This window comes from Crocodylus siamensis, chromosome 5 (assembly GCF_052110815.1).
Source record: "Crocodylus siamensis isolate JL-2025a chromosome 5, ASM5211081v1, whole genome shotgun sequence".
Lineage (NCBI taxonomy): Eukaryota > Metazoa > Chordata > Crocodylia > Crocodylidae > Crocodylus > Crocodylus siamensis.
This window is the reverse complement of record NC_143399.1, coordinates 81,354,104-81,377,442: the sequence shown is the minus strand read 5'-3', so window position 1 is coordinate 81,377,442 and position 23,339 is coordinate 81,354,104. Positions and strand designations below refer to the sequence as shown.

General features: G+C 48.3%; 1 protein-coding gene across 1 annotated transcript in view; it reads left to right on the top strand.

The window, feature by feature from the left end:
• Positions 1–313: 313 nt before the first annotated feature.
• LOC149864358 (scavenger receptor cysteine-rich domain-containing protein DMBT1-like) overlaps positions 314–23,339 on the top strand; it is a 68,136-nt gene continuing 45,110 nt past the window's right edge. The window contains exons 1-2 of the mRNA XM_090049526.1: positions 314–574; positions 22,412–22,438. Coding sequence (XP_089905652.1) covers positions 460–574; positions 22,412–22,438 — 142 coding nt within the window. The 5' untranslated portion in view covers positions 314–459. The remainder of the gene's footprint in view (positions 575–22,411; positions 22,439–23,339) is intronic.

Sequence of the window (23,339 nt, the reverse complement as noted above, 5' to 3'; positions counted from 1 at the left end):
AAGCACTGGTGCACCCCAATTGGCTGGGCTCGCTGCTTAGGCAATGGGCGGAGGGGCAGGTGGGAGCACTGGTGCCCCCCCTGCAAGTGCAGGGTCTTTTGTAACAACCCCTGCAATCCAGCCCATAGAGTCACCCCAGTCCATTGCCTGCTGCAGAACCAGCTGTTATAGTGGTTTCCAGAAAGTTACGGAAATGTCCTTGTTTAGCACAAAGAAAAAAGCTGAGGCACAAGATTCAGTTCTCTTTTTACAGATTTGTTTTCTCTTACCCAGTGCATTGCCACAAAGCAGGGCAAAGGGGATGGTTCTGAATAAGACACTAACATTCCCCTCGTGTACCCTGCACCCTGAGTCTCTTCCCTGCCTCTTCTCCAGCCCTCTCAGCCTGAGATTGTGACAGCAAGCCCATTGCTGGACTGGAGGTCCCTGACCAAGCTGAGACAGGCCTCCCCAAGCTCCATGGGGCTTTCCGGGTGTCTCCTGTTCATGGCTGGATGTTGCAACTGCAGAAGCGTGGCTGCCAGTGCTGGAGCTAGGATCACAAGGTTCCCCATTCTCCTGGCATGGTTGTGGGGTGAGTGGCCTTTTCCCTTTGGTTTCTGTGCCATAGCTAGCAGATACCCTGTGCATGACATCCCATGGGATGAATGGTGCTGGAGGTTATCTGTGTCTTGGGATTCAGGATTTGGTTCTGCTTCTGCTTTGGGAAGAGAGAGGGGACTAGGGATCAGAACAGGGGGCTGACAATCAGGACTCCTGAGTTTCATTCCTCATTAGTATTTCCAGGGTTCAGTCTGTTAATGTTTGTAAGGAGGCTGTGTTGTGCATGCACATATAGATCAAATGACATGCTGGTGCTATTAATGGATGAATGGAAAAGTGTATTCAAAGTCAAGAAGTGATGTGCATGTATGATTAATGAACTCAGCTGGACCAAAAAGCTCAGGGACTTGAATGTGGAGAAAGCTTGAAACTCCTTTATGTCAAAGATGGAAAAATATACCTGTACCTCAAACAAGGAGGGGGAAGGGGCTCCAGGCCAGACTAGATGAATCATGACCTCAAAAAAGGATATGAGCAGTAAGAAGAGAGCCTACAAGTAATGCAAAGCTATATCCTGGTGGTCAGGACATGAAGGGATATGATGAAAATCAAAATAGAAATTGAAACCGTTAGCAAAAGATTGTTTAGCCACAAAAATGAAAAGAGAGCAAGGAAAAAGAGGGCAAAGAGAATGGTGGAGAGATTAAAGGTAATCTAGGCATAGCCCATATGAATTCCTGTATACCAGCATTTCCCAAGCAGAGGAGGAGGGCTGAAAGGTTTCTAGGAAGGGTGCAGCGATCAGAAGCAGAGGGACTTAGCAATAAGGGAAGTGGTGGTGGTGGTGGAGAATTATCAACAGTCGATGACGGGGGAAATGAATGAAGTAGGGGAAATGAACGAAGGTCTGCCCTGTGGAGGGACAGCGTGTGAAGAAACAGAGTTTGTCCTAGTAGGGACACCGCTTGCCCCAAGGGTGAGTGAAGCTGTTTTGGAGGTAGCCCTCTTGGAAGTGGGAGGGGTGATGTAACCCCAGCAGAGTTTGAATGAGAAACCTCAGCAAAAGGCCCAGAAGAGCCCTGGCCTGGGATTGGCTGAGGGCCTTGGTTAAAAGGGGGGGCAGTTTTCCCAATGGGGAGAACAAAGGAGAGAGAGGGGGTGGGAGACAGGCTGGAGACCAGGGAGAGGGTCTCCCTGTGGCTGTCTCCCCCAAGAGCCCCTGGCAGAGCTCTGCAGAAGTAGCAGCGAGAGGCTGCACTGAAAGTGCTGCACCGTGTCTGTTCTCCCTCCCTTCGCCTCCGAGCCCTGCGGGGCAGGACAAGAGAGGAGCTGCCTGTGAGGAGACTCCAAACCTGGGAAGACCCTCCTGCAAGCCCCTGTGTGTCTGGGTGAGCACAGCAGGAGAGGGGGACACAGGACCAGGGGGAGACTGCTTGAGACTGCCCTGTTTTTTTCCCTTGTTAGTGAGAAGGCACCAGAGAGGGGCAGGCTCAGGTGCTGGAGGGATCCCTGGGCTAGAGGGGTAGGGACTGCTCCAGCCACCAGAACCCCCAGGCCAGGCTAGGCCCAGGGCGGTGGTGCACTGTGAGCTGGGCAGGGTGCTATGTGGCTGTGCTTGGCAGGGGAAACTGTTACAACCTGCAGCCCACCCAATGCTTCCTGCTGAGCTAGGGAAGGGGTCTGGGCACTGTGGCGGGCCAGTAGGGGGCACTCCTGCGTTGAGCCGCCCACCTCCCTGCGCCCGACCACCTTCCAGACTCCGAATGCCTCCCTATGGGCACCGTTTCAGGCTGGACATAAGGAAGAATTTCTTACTGTCCGAGCCCCCAAGGTCTGGAACAGTCTGCCAGCGGAGGTGGTTCAAGCACCTACATTGAACACCTTCAAGAGTAAATTGGATGCTTATCTTGCTGGGATCCTATGACCCCAGCTGACTTCCTGCCCTTTGGGCAGGGGGCTGGACTCGATGATCTCCCGAGGTCCCTTCCAGCCCTAATGTCTATGAAATCTATGAAATCTATGAAATCTTATGCTTGGCCGACCCCTCCCCCAGAGCACACTTGCTAGTCTGGGGGTAACATCGCTGCCACCACCACGAGAAGGGACTGTCTCGGCCCTGTGTTCTTGGGGAAACACAGGCCTAATAGTCCGACGGGTACTTGACCCGGTACAGGCACTTGGGGCACTTCCCCAAGTCAGGGGGCAAAAAAGCAAAGTCTCCCTTAGTCCGCAGACTTAAGGGGTCTCTTAGGCCTAATTTAGACCCACCCCTCAATAAGTCTCCCACACCAGTCAAAAAGGAGAACTTTATTGATTACGAGGGGTAGAAGAAACTAGGGTACAGGACTGAGCAATATCTTAGAAATCCTAAAGAGCAAACAGTGTGGCTGAGGTAGCCTTTTGATTATGCATCTGTGGTACTGCCAGCTAAATATCTAATCCGATTGAGTAGCTTACTCACAAGCATCTTCCAGAGTTCTCCAGTTTCCCCTCTGGAGTCTTGGGATGAGAGAGAGAGCTAGGTCCAGATGGTAAGGCTTTTCTGTCTCCCCTGCTTTGCTGCTGCTTCACCTCATGGCTGAAGAGAGAAAGCCTTCTCCCCCCCTCCAACCTATATAGCCCCTCTGACCTCATTCACCTGGTCCAGTGGAAGTCAGCTCCAGTTGGCTGTCAGCCAACCAATTTGAAATACATCACCTGTTACCAGGCAGATTCCAGCTCCCCAGGTAGAAACCCCTCACCCAGGTAATTGATGCAAGTCCGGTAGGCAGAGGGAGCAGGTTTCCCCCCTCCCTCAAGAATGCAGCCAGCTCAGGTTACCTAAAGAGGCTGAGGTGTGAATCCTCTGTGCTGGCCCCTCTAATCACATAGTCACAGGGCAGAGATTTTGGGGAGAAACCAAGGTGGCTTTCTGCCACAGGCACAAATCAGCTTTCTTGCATGGACGGCAGGGGAGGAGCCACCGCCTGCTGCACTGAGACCTCATGCCAGGGACACCAGCACCAGGGAGTGCCCACAGAGCCTGTGCAGGGTCAGAGACACAGTCCTGTGCCAGTTGCACACACAGCCAAGGGTCCTCGGTATACAGTGTACGAATTATAGACTGCGTGACTAAGTTCTTGATGGTTTATTAGTTGCAGTATCAATGTATTTCTCTATTGGTTCCTTATTTATCGTGGGTAATGTGTATACCTTATCCTAATGTAATGTGTATCCAAGAAGCATTAACCCTTAAACCACCATCACCAGGTCATGCGGTGTAACATTTGTTTTATTGTATTGGTTATATGTTACCTTGTAAATAATTAAATCCTGTAAATAGTTTTATAATGGTCTGCCAGGTTGATTGTAAGGGGAAGGTCTCCACTCAGGGACCCTGCAGCACCTACCCAGTTTGCTGGGCAGGGACACTGGTTACTAGGTACTCCCACTGTTCAGGTGAAGGCATGGATAGTGTCATGGCCAGGGTTAAATATGCATACTATTCTTATCCAATATATACAGGTAAGGATTTCAGAAAGTAGCACCCAACAAATAAAGGAAAACTTTTGTTAAGTATTCTCAATTATATCATTCAACACCACCAAAGGTACACAGATAAATATTTACAATATGGTAATCTAGGAACCACCTCCTGGGACTGCTTGTCCCAATGGCCAACCCACATCGGGGAAGGCCTGCTAAACCCTGCACCCTACAGAGGCCTGGTGCAACTGGTGAGTCCTCAGGATGCCCATGCACAGGTAAGTTAAGGTCAATATGTAGTTTACAAGGAACCCAGGGGAACCCAGGGGAACCATTGGCAGAATACAACCAGGTAGAAAAGGAATGGGGGGGGAGGGGAGAAGGTGTGAGCAGGCAGCACGCCAATGAGGAACCAATTGTACAAAATTAAACCAATCCCATCACATATTGTACAACATATCCATAATTATGATAGTCTTACAAAATATAGGTGCAGTTTTACATGATATAAGGCACATCTACCCATAAATTCCAGTTATCAAGGGGTACCTTGCCTCCTACGGGTCTAGCTGGGAGGGCACTTTTCACCCGGGGCTTCCCTCTGGGGAGTGGGGGGAGAGGGCTTATTTCAGGAATGCCTTCTCTGCTTGATCCTAGCAACTCACAGTCCTAGCAACTAGCAACTCACCGTCCTCTCCAAGGAGCCATCAGCTCGGCCTCAGGGTCCTCCACTCAGTCAGAGTCCCCCCGGTGCCATCTGCCTCATGCTGAGATCTCCCCTCCTGGCCCTGTTCCCCGCTTTGGGTCTTCCACTCTCAGGGGAAGGAGTCCAGCCACTGCTGGCTGGGTTTACCCAGACTTACACCTGAGACTTCCCTGTCCCAGGCCCTGCTCTAGCTCCGGGGCTCCATCTGCCTCATGCTGAGACCTCCCCTCTCGGAACTGGCTTTCCATGTACTGGTCTATACATTGGGTGATACCTGAGCAGCCTTGAGCTGCTCCCAGGGCCAGCTCACAGTGTGCAACCCATCTGCACACCAGGTGGGCCCCTAGCAGTCTCAAGCTGGTCCCAGGGCTAGCTCTCCATCCAGCCCCCTGCTGGGGATGCAGGCTCAAGCTGCCTCAATGCAGCTCCCAGAGTCTTAGCCCTGTGCGCCAATCTGCATACCGCTGGGGCAAAGAAGGGATACTGGTGGAGGCCCTCTTTCGGCTCTTCTCCAACAGTCCCTCGCCACATCCCCCGCGTCCTCGACCCCTCCCTTCAGGAAAGGGGCAGTGCCGGCTCCTCCCAGCTCTTCCCCAATTGATTTATGGGCTCCACCAATCGGAATTGAGAATTCTTGAGCCCAGGACATGCTGGAGCTCAAGCAGGTAAGTCCGTAACACACACAGCTGGCAAACCTACATCCCTGTGACTTGTCAGCATAGCTTTCTAATCACCAGGCCCTGAGGTAAGCATTACAAAAACCAAGGAAGGGAAATATGTACAGCCAGGAGAAAGGTAACAAGTTAGAGGGTGTGTGGCTCAGTGAGATAGCTGACCCTTGTTCCTAACAGTGCAGAAAACTCTTGTAACAGGGAAACCTTGGCCTGTTACTTAAAAGTGGTATGGCTCCTTTAAGGGCAAAGCTTTTGTAGCACAGGCAGAGGCAACCAGTGGACTGGGAGTTAAGGAACAGCCCTGTGGCCAAGTCAGCTGACAGCAAAGTCACATAACCAGGAAGGGGCAGGGCTTTACTAGTATATAAACCAGGGCCAGAGGCAGAGCAAGGAGTTAGACCTGGAAAGCAGCAGGGTGAAGAGGCTTTGCTGTGAGATGGTTGCTACTGATGACTGCCTGGCACATGACTGCCTTGAGCTATGCCAGGAGCCAGGCTCAAGGCACTGACAGGGGCCAGGGAATTTCTGAGCCTGAGAAGGAGCAGAGAGCCAGCCTAGAGAAGGGCAGAGCTTGGGGCCAGGGGACCCAGAGCCTGAGCAGAGCACAGATAAAGGTCCTGGAGGGCAAGATAAGGGGCTGGAGCCCAGAGCCAGAATGGTTGGTTTGGTTTGGTTTTTTTGCCTTTCTCTGTAGCAGGGGCTGTGGTCCTCTTCCTTGGATCTCTTTTTTAATAGCCACATCTTGCCCTTGCAGTAGCAGAACATTAAGAGTGACCTTGTACTACTGCCTTACCTGTGGAAGTTAGGGTGTTTTTGATGTTTCCAGCATTGTGCCTGGTACGAGAGGGTTGTTGATGAAGTTTTCAAGAAAAGATTAAATTAAGTTGGTTGGGGCATAGATGATCCTGTAAGTCTTCTGCACTGCAGCTGGATAACTAGATCAGCAACACTCAACCCCCTAAGCAGGACCTGCTAAGCTTCAGCCTGCGGATTGGTTCTAAGACTGCTTTTAAGGAGCTCTTGCAGCATCTAGCCCTTGCTCCAGTGTCCCTGCCTGTGTATCCAGTCCCTGAACTTCAGGATCTCAGCTTGACCTTGGCTTGCTTCCTGACATCTAGTTCTGGTAACCCCTCTGGCTCAGTGTATGAACCTCAGTGTGACCTTGGCTTGCCACCTGACTACAAACAAGCTGATAAAGTCCCTGGCTCTAACCACTAGGCCTAAAGCTTCTGTGGATCCTGACAGATCCTGCCTCAGGCAGAGGCTTGATGGACAGGTGACCTCCTGAGGTCCTTTCCAGCCCTACTTTCATATGATTGTCTCCTACTGGGCTTGGTGGTGCATGACTGAAAAATATCATGCACAGGATATGGACAGATGTTCATTTGAAGCATTTCACATTTGAATCATTTCAACATCTTACAGAAATACCAGCTTTTTCCTTCTGAGTTCTTCATAGTGGTCCTGAGCTCCATCCTGTGAAGGAGCTCAGCAGCAAGTGTGTTGATCATTTTTACTTGGGGAGGGGTTGTCAGTTACACTGCTGCTCTGGGGATCCCAGAATTAACACCTACAGTCTCCAGACCCTGCAGTCTGTGCTCAAGTAACCTCAGGATCAGTGTCCTTGCTGTTCTGCTTGAAGTGGGAGTCATGGTATACCTAGGCATACTCTGTATCCTCTTCCAGCTCATGTGACAACTGACATGCAGTGGCATGGAAGTGCAAACACCATGACTAAAACCCAGGAAAGCTGCCTCTGTGAGATGTTCTACCTTCTCTGTTCTGCTGACTTCTATATGTTTGTGGATGCCACTGGAAAGGACTCCCTGGAGAATGGCCTTTTGTGGGACCACCTGCACACAGTGTACTGGCACTTCTGGTCCAGGGAGGTGAGCAGCAAGTGGTGGAAGCACGCAATCCTGGACCCCTGGGTGACAGGCCTTTTAGATGAGGCAGGCCATGTTCAAAGAGATCATGCCACACTGGCCCTGCCCCTGCCCCTGCCCCTTATGCAGCAAGCTCTTTTGTCATGAAGAAGCATGTGGCTATCACCATCTGGAACCTGGCAGTCCCTCGTTAGCAGGGATCCAGGTTTTCCGTTTCCCATGGGAAAACAGAGAAAACTACAGATTCCCTGTTTCTATTGGAGAAAATGCAGATTTCCCCCTTTAGCAGAGAAATCTGTGGATTGTCTGCTTTTGCAAAGAGCACTTGCAGGCCAGCAGAGTTCCACCCTGCAAGAACTGATAGCAGAAAGGGTGGGAAACCCCCAGCACTGCCCAGAGGGAGAGGGGGAAGGGTAGGGCCTGAGCCTCTGAGTCAGCCAAGGTTGGGCTCAGGCTAGCTTTTTGTCCTTCACCCCTGGAGCCTGGAGATATGTGAGACTTGGGGATTGTTGGGCAAGGCTGGGGAAGGTGGCTGAGGGAGCAGGGGGTGCTGCCAGCCCCAGACAGCACACCACAGCCAGGAGCAGGGCCTGGTATAAGGGCAGGGGTGCAGGACTGGGGGGTGAGGGCTCCCAGGAGCAGGGCCAGGGGTTGAGGGCAGGGTTGCTCCTCTGCAGGCCACACATATGCCATCCGGCCTGATGGGGGGGTTCACACATGGAGGCCACTGCTACCATGCCCCATGCTGCCTTCCAGCTTTGCGGGTAAGTAACACAGGAAGCAGTATGGTGGTGCCTACCATGAATCATAGAATCAATGAGTCGGAAGGCACCTAGACAGATCATCTAGTCCGACCCCCATTTTTTTTTTTTGTCCATTGCTCCTTGTTCTGTCATCTGCCCACATTGAGAGCAGTCCAGCTCCATCCTCTTTGCACCCCCCTTGCTGGGAGGTGAAGGCTGCTATTAAATCTCCTCCTCAGACTTCTCTTCTCCAGACTGAATAATTCTAGTTCCCTCAGCCTCTCCTCACAAGTCACATGCCCTAGCCCCCAAACCATTTTTGTTACCCTCTGCTGGACTGTCTCCACCTTGTCCACATCCTTTCTGTAGTGGGGGCCCAAAACTGGACACAGGACTCCAGATGTGGCCTCATGTACAGGCCACACACCTTGCCGCCTGGCCAACTGGCCAGCTGGCCGGGCAGAGAGGGGGTTCACATGCAACTGGCTGCAGAGCAGCAGCGGCAGGGTGGTAGCAGCATGGTCACCATGTGCAAGCCCGCTCCCCCTGTCTGCAGGTCTGGCTCCTTAAAAAAGCAGCAGTGGTGGCATGGGATGGTGGTGGTGATGGCTGCATGCCACACAGCCAGGGAGTTTACACATGGTGATCACCACCACCTCACACCACCACTGCCACTGGTCTGCAGAGCCAGGCCTACGGATGGGGGCGGTCACATGCAGCACAGCTCTACAGGCAAGCAGCAGTGGTTGTGGCCACCACTTGTGATCCCCTCCCCCCACCCCCGACATCCAGCAACCCTTGCTGCAGCAGTGGAGCCATGGCCATGGAGCCATGCAGCCAGCTGCATGCAAGACCTCTCCATGGCAGGCACCACCACACCGTGCCCTGTGTCACTTGTCCGCAAAGCCCACCCCTCACAGCCAGCATGCAGCTACCTCTACCCTGCACTACCACAGGAGCCATGCAGCCAGTCACGGGGCATTAACAGCAGTGCAGTGGCGGCCACTGCATGTAAGCCCCCCATGGCTGGACAGCACGTATGTGGCCCATACATGGCAGCTGCCACCACACCACCACTGCTGCACCCTGCACCGATTGCCCACAAAGCCATGTGGGTGGCCATAGGATGGTAGCATGGGGCACAGTGGCAGAGTTGTGGTGGTGGCCTCCATGTGCAAACCCCCCATCAGGTCAGCTAGCACATGTGTGTCCTGCAGAGTGGCATGCCTGGCCTCACCCCCTTGCCCTGCTCCTGGGAGTGGGCACAGGGCCACGCTCCCCCACTTCTTGATCTGCCCCTCCAGCACCTTCCCTTTCCCCCGCAGCTGATGGTTTAGTTTTTAAACTAAACAGTGAAAAGCACATGGGTCAGGTTGATGCAGAAGAGGGCATTATTCAGATTCTGTGATGTCTTGAAAAGGATAGAAGGGGAGTAAGAAGTGTAACTGTAGAATATTGAGAATGTTGGAACATCTAGAGTCCCAATCAAATAGTACAAGCAGTAACAGGCAGCTGAGCAAGGACAAAATGTATAAGTGCTTCTACATAAATGCTAGAAGCCTAAAAGCAATCAGGATTCATAGTAGAGATTATATCTTTTATTAGACCAACAAGATTTTTGCAAAACAAAAATTCTTTAATTGCAAGCTTTCAGGTACAAACACCCTTCATCAGCCATTGGAGAAAAGATTGTAGAAGTTCTCCTGGGTAGAACTAAAAGAAGCCTAAAAGATAAGATGGTGAACTAGAATGGCTGCCTTGAAATAGTGACTTTGACATAATAGGCATCTCAAAGACCTGGTAAAAAGACGCTAATCAACAGGGCTGTGCAGAGCAGGTAATACTCGATTCAACAGCCACGTTGAATATTAAACTGGGTCCTGTTTGATTTGCCATCTGCTTTGAGTCAAAGCAGGTCCGCTTTGAGTCAAGGTCGAAGCCCAGTCAGATATTCAAGCTGCTTCAACTTCCCCATAGGCTATAATGGGGAAGGTCGAAGCAGGCTATAACTTTGGCATTTCTTGTCTGATCTTGATGAAACTTTCAGGAATGGTAGCTCCTGAGGAGCCTACAAAGTGTGCCAAGTTTCAACAAGATAGGTTCAGGTGGTACAGAGAACCTGCACCCCAAATTGTTGAGAGCAAACCTCCTGTGACTTCTCTGTGGAAAGCCACAGGGAGCTCAAAACTGCAGGCTTTCTAGCCCCTGAGGAGCCCACAAAGCCTGCCACTTTCACAGTGATAGGTGCAGGGGTTTGGGGGGAAACTGAACCTTAGGGTGCTGACAGACAAAACTCATGATACAGATGGAGTGAGGAGGGCGGTATTCACTCTGTCTGCACCTGGAGCTTGGGGAGCCCCAGCAGCAAGAGGTTCACCTTGAGGAACACCAGCTGCTTCACCAAACCAAGATCCAAGCAGGTGCGGTGGGGTGTCGCAACATCCGCAGCCATGCTGAACACCCTTTTGCTTGGCACACTGGTCGGTGGACAGGATAGGTATTCCTGGGCAACTGTGGCCAGATCTGGCCACATCAGTCTGCAGGTTGCCCAGTAGGCCAAGGGGTTGCAGTCCAGGGGCTCCACAGACTCGGTAAGATAGGCAGACACCACGGTGTGAGGGCTGTCTGCCTGATCCTGGGGTCTGGTGGGTCTGGACCCCCTAATGTTTGCCATGGCCTTAGCCCATATTGGCAGTGCCTGTGGTGGAGGGGAAGACTAGCTCGTGGATGGCAGGCTGGGTTCAGGCAGTGGATCCCCCTGTTCCACTTCCCCCCGCCTCTGCCATTCCACCTCCGTCACTTTCTTAATAAGTACCTCCCTCCAGTGACTCAGTCTCTCGTTGCCACATATGGTGCCCTTCACCCTTGGGTCACAGACGGCGGCCAGCATATACACTGTGTTGGACCCCAAGGGTTCAAGCCTTTTCCTAAGGCCCTCCTTCAGCCGCCTCACCAGTGCCTGCACATCTGGTGAAAGCAGCCTGCCCCAGCCAGGAACATTGGCCCCTAGGAAGCTCTCCATTTGGCTGCGGAGCTCCTTCACTATGGGGACCACCTGGCTGAGGAAGGCATCAGCAGCACTGAGGGTTTCAGTGGTGTGGAAGAAATCAAACTTCACGTTGTGGTTGAATCAGAACTGACAGAGCCAGCTTTTCTTTATTTAGGGCTATACCGTGATCACAGGGAGAATTCCATACAGCAAAGGGAATTACCCACTTGTCTGTTTGAAAGGATTTCTCAGATTCTTTAAGTTTACAAGTATATTTATACTTAAGACAGAGAAAGAGAAAAAAAATACGACCTTGGAGAAACAAAACAATGGTCAATCACACAGACATGCAGGCAGTTTACTTAAAGACGAGTGAAACATTGTACTTCTAGAAATAGTTATCAGTTTCTGGTTTCTCAGAGGGAAAAATAAACTTAGATATTTATAGCCATTAGCCTTTCTACTAAAAACTTCTAGTTTTTCTTCCTCTTTACTTTCTGCTATTTCAACATACAAATTATATACTTTGTTTCTGGTTGATGGGCTATTTCGCATTTGCTTGGCAGCACACCTTAAGCAACATTGTACTATCATAAACACTAGGCATACTCCAGTAAAAACAACAAACAATATCAACAAACTATGAATGACAGTAGAGCCTAAGGAAATGAAAAAAGAGCTAAACCAAAAACTCAAATTCCCACTATCTGACTCATGCAATCTAGCTGCTTCTTTTCGAATATGTTTACTTAAATCCTGGATTTCTTCTGAATTATCGGGAATATAAGTACAATATTCTTTACCTATTAAAGCACAGACTCCTCCTTTCCTGGCTAGTATATAATCTAATGCAAGTCGGTTTTGCAATGTCATTTGCCTTATTTCCTTCATTTCTATATTTATTTTATCAAAACTAATGCAGTAGCATTAGCAATCTTTTCCAGAGATGCTGCAACTTTCTTTATCTCGGACATAGATAAGCCTGCGCCATAACTGGGGAACATTATATTCCAAAACCATTGATTTTCTGTAATTTCACGAACATTGAGAATTCTTCCTTTAGGTAAGTGAGATATAATAGTAAAGGCAGGTTATGCTGCGGAGACAAAACACATTCCTCTCCAACCTCAGGGAAGATTTTTATAGGCCTTATCTCCACACACAAAATAGTGACCAGCTAATGCAGTAAATCCACCTGTATTACAGTTCATCATTTTTTAATAATAACCTGAAAATCCTTCGATTAATGACATAACAGAAAGAATACAGGTGTCCCAGGAATCGTTGATCCATGCACCTTGAGTATTAAATTCTGCTTCACATTTACTGACTCCTACTGCAACACAAGATCCATTACAGGTCCAGCAGAACTTTCCAGGGGTGGCATACACTAATCGTACATAGTCAGACCAGTTGCAACTTACATTCTGCCAGGTTTCGTTCCCATGAAAATTTGAATAGTAAGGGGCTAACATTTGAGTTGCATTCAAGGGTACCAGTATCATGGGTATCCCTCTGGTAGAATAGATAGAATAGACATGACTACATATCCAGCAACGAGCGACATTTAAATCTATCCCAATTTGATTAACTAAAGACAAGAACACATTTTCATGATATGATCTTCTTTGTTGGTATGGAAGTGTATTTGGTTTACAGAGTTTTTTATAACTGATGAGTCAAGTTCATATAAGATGGCCCAAAAAGAAATACTGAGAACTACCCAAATCACGACTAACCAACTCCACCTCAGGAACCAGGAACTAGGTAGAGGCCTTTTTCCTGTCCCAAAGGGCATAGTGGTGTCGTTGGGGCACATCCTCTTCGCTCTGTAGTGGCAAATCCTCTTTGCCAGTAGGCACTTGGCTCACTACTGGTCTTGAGCTCTCCTGCTGGCAGGTGCTAGGCTCACTACCAGTTTGTGGAGGCTGATCACAAGATTGATACGGAGGAGACTCTGGGTCTAACAGAGCTGATGTTTTCTTACTGTGTGAAGTATGGATCCATGTCTGGAGTCCTTGACACTTTATTGCAGTGTTGGTGGTCAGGAGTACTTGGAATGGGCCTTTCCAGTGAGGTTCCAGCGATGCCTTTCGTTGATGGACTTTTATATGGACCCAATCTCCAGGCAGGATGGAATGGCACAGCTCATCTGGTTCTTTGGGGAGAGCTGCCTGTACCTGTGAATGAAAAGCCTTAACACACTTCATTAGTGCCTTAAAATAGTCCAGAATGGTATCATCAAGTGAATGTATATCGCAAAAGTGGGAGGCAACAGGTGGCAAGGCGGGGAGCTTCATAGGTCTTCCCATTAGAATTTCATGTGGACTAAGCCCAGTCTTTCGGTTGGCAGTAGATCTCATACTCATAAGGACTATGGGAAGTGCATCTGGCTATTTTAGGTGAGTCTCAGCACAAATTTTGGACAGTTTATTTTTCAGAATGCCATTTTAGCATTCCACTTGGCCCGGGGCCTGTGGATGGTATGGGCAATGAAAGTTCTGTTGGATCTGCAGGACTTTGCAGACTTCTTTCATTATCTGTCCAGTAAAATGAGTTCCTCTATCAGAGTTTAGGGATAAAGGAATACCAAACCTTGGAATAAAATCTCTGAGCAACTTTTTGCTTACAGTGATGGTGTCAGCTTTTGCACATGGGTAGGCCTCTACCCACCCAGAAAACATACATACAATAACAAGAACATATTCATAAGAACAACATTTCTGCATTTGAATAAAATCTAATTGTAAATTTACAAACGATCCCCAAGGTTGGGGGGGGTGCTGCCTTCTTTGTTTTTACAGGCTTTCCCACATTATGGGCTTGGCAAATAGGACAGGTGTGGCAGTACTGTTGATCCACAGATGGAAAAGTTGGAGCAAACCAATCAAGCTTAAAGCTTCTATCATTCCCCCTTTGCTTACATGCTCCATGCCATGGTGTATACGAGCAAGATGAGGAAGAAGGACCACTGGGGCCACCAGGCGGCTGTCCAGGGAGCGCCACAAATGGTCAGGGTGTAACAAACACCCAGCCAGTCTCCACGTATGTTTCCCTGATTCTGGAGCCTGATCTTGCAGGAGGGCAACGTCATGAAGACTTGCCAATGGAGACTGGTCAGTTGGAATAGACAAAAACACAGGCGTAGCCTGAGGAGTGCAAATAGCTGCAGCTTTGGCAGTGGAATCTGCCAGAGCATTCCCACGTGTAACATCATAAGGTTTCTGGTGAGCTTGGCATTTAATAATAGCAACAGCAGAAGGTAATTGTAAAGCATTCAACAAGGCATTTACGTATGGACCATTACTAATCTTGGCACCTCCTGAAGTGAGGAAGCCTCTTTGTTTCCAAAGTTGACCATAATCATGTAAAATACCAAAAGCATAGCGAGAACCAGTAAAAATATTAACAGAGGCACCAGAGGCTAGGGTGCAAGCCCTGGTGAGGGCCACAAGCTCGGCAACTTGAGCTTTGGATCAGTGCAGGGCATTGTTAGGTGAGCAGTAGCAAAAATGCAATCATGGGGTTCACCATCTGAAGGGGTAGGTAACAGAGAAGCAGGGTTTAAAATAGGGCACCTAGTTAGGATGACATTTCCAGCAAAGAGAAGCAAGATTTCATACTTAGTTAATCTAGCATTTGAAAGGTGTTGGGTTTTTGTTTTTAGTAAAAGGGCTGCTACAGCATGCGGGACAGCAACAGTAAGGGGAGAATCTAATACAAGGGTAGAGGAAAGTTCAACAGTGACGGCAACTGCAGCTACAGCACGGAGACATGGAGGAAATCCAGCTGCAACAGGGTCAAGAGTAGAGCTATAATAAGCAATGGGGCAGTGCTTGTCTCCATGTGTCTGAGTAAGTACTGCAAGTGCAAATCCGTCCTTTTCATGACAAAAAAGAATAAAAGGTTTAGTATAATCAGGAAGGCCTAAGGCAGGAGCTTGTGACAGCTTGTTTAATAGAGGCAAAAGTGGCTTCAAATCTCTGAAGTCCAGGATAAAGGCTCAGGGGTATTAACAAGAGTCAGATTTTGCAACAGCTTGGCTATAGCGGCATAACCAAGTATCCACTGATGGCAGTAGCCAGCCATGCCTAGGAAGGTATGCATTTGGGACACAGTGGTTGGTCTAGGGATTTTAAGAATAGCTTCTATTCTGGAAGAGGAAAGCAGTTGTTCTCCAGCAGAAATATCATAACCTAAATAGTGGACACGAGGAAGACAAAGTTGTAGCTTTTCTTTAGATGCTTTATGGCCTTTTAGGGCAAGAGAGGTGAGGAGAGTTAAAGAGTCAGTTTTACAGGCTTCAAGGGAGGTAGATGCCAAGAGCAAATCATCAACATATTGCACAAGCACAGAATTTTCTTTAAATATTATGCCATCTAGATCTTTCATCAGAATTTGAGAAAAAAGAGAAGGGGATTCAGTAGAGCCCTGGGGTAAATGCATCCAGGTATATTGAAGTCCTTGACAGGTAAATGCAAAGAGAAAGTGGCTATCAGGATGTATAGGAATAGAGAAAAATGCAGAACACAAGTCAACAACAGTAAAATAACAAGCATTAGGAGGAATACAGGCCAAGATAATAACTGGATTTGGTACAACAGGAAAAGTAAGTAAAACTGCAGAATTTACCACACAAAGGTCTTGTACAAAGTGATAGGTATTCTTTCCAGGTTTTTTTACAGGAAGAGTAGGCATATTACAAGGGCTCTTAGTTGGGACAATGATACCTTGCTTTAAAAGGGCAGTTATAACAGGGCGTATCCCTTCTTCGGCTTCTGGACATAAAGGATATTGAGCAACTTTGGGTAAAGGCTTAGCTGGGTTTAATCTAATTTTTACAGGCTGGGCAGTATGGATTTGTCCTACTTCATTAGCATGCTGAGACCAGAGAAATGGAGGGGCAGCTTTTATGATTTCTTCTTGCAACACAGAAAGGTCAGGGAACTCAGGCTCAGGAGGTGAGCTAGCGAAAGCGGCAAGTACTGCTATTTCATTATCACAGGGGACATCTAAATAAACATCATTAGGAGAGCAATAGATAGTACAGCCAAGTTTACAAAGCAAATCTCTGCCTAATAAATTAACAGGAGAACAAGGACTAAGGAGAAAGGCATGTTAATCAGAAACAGGACCAAGAGAAACATATAATGGCTGGGAAACAGGATGAGGAACTATTTGATTTGAGATTCCTACAGCGTTTACAACAGCAGAGGAGAGAGGAGTTGTGGAAAATTCTTCAGCTCGAAGAGTAGAGCGGCTTGCACCGGTATCCACTAAACATTTTGTAGAGATGCCATTTATCACGCAGGAAACGAAGGGATCATCTTGATTAAGTGCGAGAAGCGGGGCTGTGGTGATGTTACTATTCCTCAGGCTGGCCTAACAGGAGGCTCCCTGATTCGGGACAGAGAATTGAGTGAAAGAAGGTGGTGGCGGGTTAAATGTCATCCCTGGCTGGCCAGGCCGGTGAGGACGTTGAGCCTTCCAGTGTCCTGGTTGGCCACAATAATGACAACTGTCATTATTTTGGGACTGAAATCCTCCTTGTCCCATCCCATGACCACTTCCCCTGCCTCTGAACTGTCCTTGATGGAAACCTCGGCTTCTGCCCCTGCCTAAAGTCTGTAATTGTAATGACATTAGCTTAGATTCCGGGATTTCTTTTTCTTTTCCTGGCAGGTTCCACAATAATTTGCAATGGTGACTAGTTCTGCAAGTGGCTTAGTCTGCCAACCTACAGCAATTGTGCACAACTGTTCCTGGACTTTAGAAAGAAGTCCGTGGACAAAAGCAGAAGCAACTGCTTCTGGAGCAGTTTCAGCTGAATTTTCAATACCAGAATGTCTTTCAAATAGTAGTTTCAAGCAGTCCATGTAGTCTGCTGGGGATTCTCCTTTATTTTGTTTACAGTTATGTATTTTGGCCCAGTCAGTTTTCCTGGGGCAAATTTTAAGCACAGCCTCAAGGAGGCATCTTCGGGCATCTGCTAAGTGATCTCCTATTCTGGGGTCTTGAGTAGGCCAAGTAACCTGTGAGATGAGGTGGTTGCAGACCTCAGAGAGCAGAACACTTCTCATTAATTTGTTCAAATCTGCCCATGTTGGATCATAACAATGGATTACAGTTTCCAATTCATCTCTAAATTTCTGGGGTTCTTCCCTGGTGTTGGGAAATTGTTTAACAAGATTTAGAAGATATCCTGGGGTCCAGGGGACAGGGACTGTGATTGTAGTTTCCCCATTTGCACCTTGCTCTGGAAGTTGGCATAAAGGCATAAATTGAGCCTTTTTAGATTTTAAAGAAGGGGCTGGACCATACTGGGTACCAGACCTTAAACAAGAGGAGGGGGTTGAGATTTCAGGAGGCAGATGCCATGCCTCTGTTGGATGTGGGCATGCCCCAGGGGCAGATGATGGTTGTTGAGTGATAGTTTTCTGGCGAGGTGGGCTAATCCTGCCAGAAGAGTCTTTTTGGTTACTTTGGACTTCTTCAGGTTCAGATTGTACCTGGGACTGATATGAGGGTGGCACATTAAGAAAATCTATTATATCTTCTGCAGATTCATTTTCAGTTATTTGTGGATAAAGTTGTTTTGGTGCTGATGGTACTATTGATGGGGGGGCCCCGTTTTGGTGCACTTTTCTGTTTTAATTCTTTTGTCTGAGATTTCAGCTTCTCTTGGGAGTCCTTAAGACTCCGAACTTGAGATTCTTGATGTCTTTTGAAAGCTTCTTCATACCAATCAAAAAATGTGTCCCACTGAGTCTGTGGTAATATTACTACCTCTTAACTCAAGGTCTTTGCGGAGATGAACAGTTTTACTTAAATCAAATGTTCCCTCCAGGGGAAACTGCCGGCTAAAATCATCTCTGGTATACCAATTCTATTTGTCTAGAAACTTACAACTTTTATGGCTATAGTGTGTGTACATGTACAATGCTGGAGTCCCTTTTGGCAGAGCTGGTATGTCTTTAGACTTTCCACTCCCCATATCTTTAAACTCAATTCACACAGGTCTTTCATATAGGAATGGCTTATTCAGGGTGTCCAGTGAGTTTGTGAGATTTGCTACCGGCACAGAGATGCTGTGGCTAATGTCCAAAGACAAGACTCCACTGCAATAACAGCACACAATGCAGTTACTCATGGTTAGACATGGTTCATTTATGAGGGTGGGGAAAGGGTAAACCTGTCCACTGGGTCACGAGGTTCCAGTTGGGTCTCCTTGCATTCAAAACTGCCCTTCCTTTCAGTCTTGGGGTGGCTGAACCCAACCTTAGTCTCATACTCTCAATTCATGCAAGGGAATTTCTGTGTTGAGGTTCAAGAGCATTTCTTTAGTCTCAGCCTTGGTCAACGCTTATCATGGCAAACACTCACACTCTAAGAGTTTCCACCTTGCACCCTTGCTTTCAAAGAGCACACAGAACAAATCTGTTGTCTTTGCAGCAGCTGCACAAGGTTTCCACTCCTGGCCCCAGAGAGACCTCATAGTTCTTTACAGAACTTAACCCAATTCACACGGGGAAATACTTTCATTGTCAACAGCAACACAGAGTCTTTAACCTTAACTCTTTCTACTCACAGTTACTACTTACACAGTGGGTCTGACAGTTCTGGCAGAAAAAAAAGTTCAGATAGGGTGAGCCTCAACAGTGAATCAGGAAGACACAGAGACAGCTTCTCACTGAAAAGCTCCAGTAGAGATTTTAAAAGGTCTCTTACCTTGGTTTGGCACCAGGGCTTCAGTGAAGAGATGTCTGTGTCCCAACTGATCACTCCGGGTGTCTCTATCCGAGTCACAGCACCAAATTGTGGAAGAAATCAAACTTCGCATTGCGGTTGAATCAGAACTGACAGAGCCAGCTTTTCTTTATTTAGGGCTATACTTTGATCACAGAGAGAATTCCATACGGCAAGGGGAATCACCCACTTCTCTGTTTCAAAGGATTTCTCAGACTCTCTAAGTTTACAAGCATATTTATACTTAAGACAGAGAAAGAGAAAGAAATATGACCTTGGAGAAACAAAACAATGGTCAATCACACAGACATGCAGGCAGTTTACTTAAAGACGAGTGAAACATTGTGCTTCTAGAAATAGTTATCAGTTTCTGGTTTCTCAGAGAGAAAAATAAACTTAACATCCGTGCACAGGGTGATATATATCAAGACAAAACAATGCATGCAGGATTCCTTATCTCAGAACATTTAACTGAAATAAGCAGTATCAGCACCTCTGTTCTCTGTCTGTTTTCTTAGTCAAGTTAGGAGCCAGAAGCCCGACTAAATTTACTACCACAGTGGCCTCAAGGAAGGGCTTGAGGACCAGCAAGATCTGGGAGATGGCATCCCACTCAGCTTTGGTCAGGGGGTTCCCAATCATCCCAAACAGAAGGATGGCCTTCTGTTGCTCCACCAGCCTCTCGAGCATCAGGTATGTGGAGCTCCACCGAGTCTCCACATCCTGGATGATTCTGTGCTGCAGGACATTTAGGTCTGCTTGTTTGTCCCGCAGCATTTTGCCCCACTTGATGCTCCGGTGGAAGTAGCCTGCCACCTTCCTGCATCTGGAGACAAGCCTGCTGGTGTTGCTGGCGCCATCACCGGCAGCCCTGTCCCCCTCCAAGGCATCCCTCACAATCAGATGTAAATTGTGTGCCACACAGAGAATACCAGCAAAGCTGGTATCACGGACTGCCTTGACCATATTGGCCCCGTTGTTGGTGACCATGAAACCGCAGGTGAGCTCAGCCTGCCCAATGCCCAGCAACCATGCGGTTCATGGCTCCCTTATTTCTGCTGCTGTGTGGGACTCATCCATCACCTTGGCATGAAGGAGAGCCCACCGACGGCCTGACTGGCCGTACCAGTGCCCTGTGAAGGAGAGGTACGCATGATCTCCACCCCGGCTGCTCCAGATGTCTGAGGTGAAGTGTACGGTCACCTGCGGACCTGCCTTGTGCAGCTCCTCCCTCAAGTGCTCCCTGCATGCTTTGTATACAGAGGGCATCACTGTCCTGCTGAAGGTGGTGCATGCAGGCACCTGGTAGGATTGAGTCAGAAGTGCCAGGAGCCACCTGAACCCTGGCCGCTCAACAAAGCTGAAGCACTGGACATCTAGAGCAAGCATCTCCCCAATGGTCTGTGTGACCTTGCTCACATTTGCAACTGGTCCCTTTTGCCCCCCAATGTTCCAGGGTGCCCTGCCTCTGCTGTGGGGGAACGGGGGCTGTGGAGCGAGCGGGGGCCGTTCCTGAGTTTGTTTCCCCAATAGTGCCCTCGCAGAACATTGGTGGGCACTCCATTAATTTGCACTTTATTAAAACCGGCAGCTAACAAGTCCTTCCACAATTTTGCTCGTGGGGTCTTGGGCCAGCCTTCTCCAGCTTTTTCCAACAATTCATGGGGATCGGGGGGTTTGTCTTTTGCTGAGGCCACCGCCATGGCCTTGGCAGTTTTTGTTGGCTAGCCAGCCCTGGCTTCTGCAAAATGGGTAGAAGCTGCACTAATCGCCGAATCGCATCTCTTACCGGGTGATCTACCACCTCTGGCTCCAAGGTCAACAAGGCAAAGGTACACTCCATTGGTGCTCGTCGGCAAAAACCTCCTCCACACCGATGCTGTCACGACTCTGCATCTGATGTGTGAGTCCAAACCGCTGCAGGATCTCAGTTAGCACCAACTGATACAAGCAATGAACAGCCTCCTCCAAATTGACCCATGCTGGAGGACCAGGACTAAGCTCTTCTTCCATATTACCATAACTAGCTGCAGTGGCTTGGAGCACAGCAGAAAACAAAGTAACATTTTCATCACCTCCTGCAAACTGATTTAACTGGAGCTCGGGGCGCAGAATGATTTGGGCTGCTTCAGCTCTACTCACTGAAATTGCAGAAGCTCCTTCCTTACACATTCAAACTAGCCAGTCTATCACTGGTCCTCCTGGCTTGGACTTATGCTGTTTTTGTATATCTCTGATTTCCACTCGTCATCAGTCTCCTCCTCTCCATCTTCCCAGAGCTCAATTTCTGGTCTCTACCCATAAAGACACTGTCTGATCTTGTCGAAGGAGCGCTCCACAGCCTGTGCTAACTGCTCCCTTTTCTGGAGGGAAGCGGCCATGCGCGCAATCATAATTTTTCCCTCCCTCCTCTCCAAAGTCTCCAAATGGCTCTGAGCAGCCCGCGCCACCTCGCACGCCACACTGTTGGAATCTCTCACATCTTCTAACTCCTTACTCAGCCAGGTGACCTGTTCCCGGAGCTGGGTGACTTCTTCAGCCCCTAACTGCAGGCATGTGGCCAGCAGCCATGACAGGGACCCCTTCCTGGGTTTACCCCGGGCAGCAGCAGCAAACCTAGCCCAGGTTGTACCTAGCAAACCTAGTGATCAGGTACAGCTCCCGGATCACTCCAGGCAGGTCTCAATCTATCCTTATCCCACCCAGGATCTTCCACCGCCATCACCTCCTTAAGCAAAGCCACTAACGGAGCTCATGCAACTCCCTCCATTATGATCTTTCTCTCCAGACCAGAGCCTCTCAATCCTGTTCGTGACACGAATTTATGTCCCAGCCACCTGTGGAGGGTTTAGATTGAGAGTGTGGTCTGGGGTAGAAAGGTAAGAAAGATTTATTGACTTAAGAAAAACACAACTATGCATAGTAACAAGACAAATGATGACAGACAAAAGCAACTCGCATTAGCAACTTATTGCCAGTCCCTCTGATGCCTGATATGCAGCAAGCTTCTCTCTCCACAAAGTTCAGTGAGGTCAGGTGTCCCTGAACAATGCTGTCTGAGGGGTGCTGGGATGGACCTTGGAATGCAGTTCTTGGACTCCCCAAGGACCCCAGGCCCACTGATCCAGACAACAGCTAACTAATCCTTTTCACAGAGCTGCATCTTCCTTCTGAATGGTTTCCAAATATTTTAGCTAATTTATAGCTTCTGAAGGACACTGATAATGTACGACCACTTAGATTCCTTTTTTTTCAACTGTCCTGTGAGTGATTTATTGTTTTTATCCCAACAGAGATTCTTGTCAAGTTTTTCCTCTCTCCCATTTGATGAAACAGTTGCTTATAGTGCCTTCTGTTCCCAGTGAGTGTCTCTGAGTTTAGCTATGAGTGACCAAGAGCAGGATCAAACCCCAGCCCCATATTAGATGGTGTACCTCTTGTCTTACTTAGGAATTTCCCAATTTGTTCCTGGATGTGACCCTCCAGAGTAAACTGCTATTCTCTGGGACCTACAACAATAAAAGCAAAGTGAAAGCAGCTGCCCTGGAAAGTTTGGGGCTGTGTTACTAGTTCTAGTGCTACTTTAGCAAGCCTCTTAAGATCCCTGCCATGCTCAGTCATGGAGACAGAAGCTTAAACCATGTCTCTTTCTTTTTCAGCTTCCCTGGCAGGATTCCTGGTGGCAGGTGAGTGAGTGGGTCATGAAACAACTTAATTCAGGAGTTCGGCTGTTTCACCAGTTTGTATTGAAGGAGATTCAGAGATAACATAATGTAGGCCAGTAGGTGAAATGCAGAACTTGGAGCTACAAGGCCTGAATTCACACTTTTGTTCCATTGATGAATCTTCTTGTGGTGTTATCTAGTTAGTTCCTCATTCCGTGCCTTCATGCTCCTTACCACCAAATTGGAAAGAGTAGCTAGAGACTATCTAGCAGAAGTATTTATGAAGCTTAATTACTGCATGTTTGAGACTCTGGAAAGGAAGGGGCTATGTTTACTTAAGGCATTAAGAGGGTTACTCTGAATGCATCTACACATGCATTAATGTACAGTAGTTACTGCGTGTTAAGTTTAGTACCTGTATCTGTTTAAAGCGCCCCTTCCCCCCCACAAGCATTTGTATAATTAGAGTTTAAGGGGAAGGGGTGCTTTAATTAGAGTAGCTTTGAGAGCTGCTCTAATTAAAGTGCCCAGTGTGTCTCATGCATCAGCATCCCCACACGTCAAAAATGGTGGCCAGGGTGCTTTCTCTAAAGCTCATTTGACAAGCTTTAGATAAAGCACCCTCACTGCCATTTCAAAGTGTGGGGAAACTGATAAATGAGATATGGGAGGCTGCCTGAGTGTGGCAATTGCCATGCTCCAGCAGATTTGATTAATCAAGTCTGCTCCTACATGCTGGAACTTCAGCACATCAGAGCAGCCTCCCTGCTCACGTATAGGCATGCTGTAGCCTGCAACTTCTCCCTTGCAGCTTGCTAGCAGAAGATCTTGATCTCCCAGAGGTCTCAGCCCCTTTCCCATTGCTGTCTTGGGCCCCAGAAATTATATCCCTGGCTTTCACCCCTTCCAGTCAGGTACCATC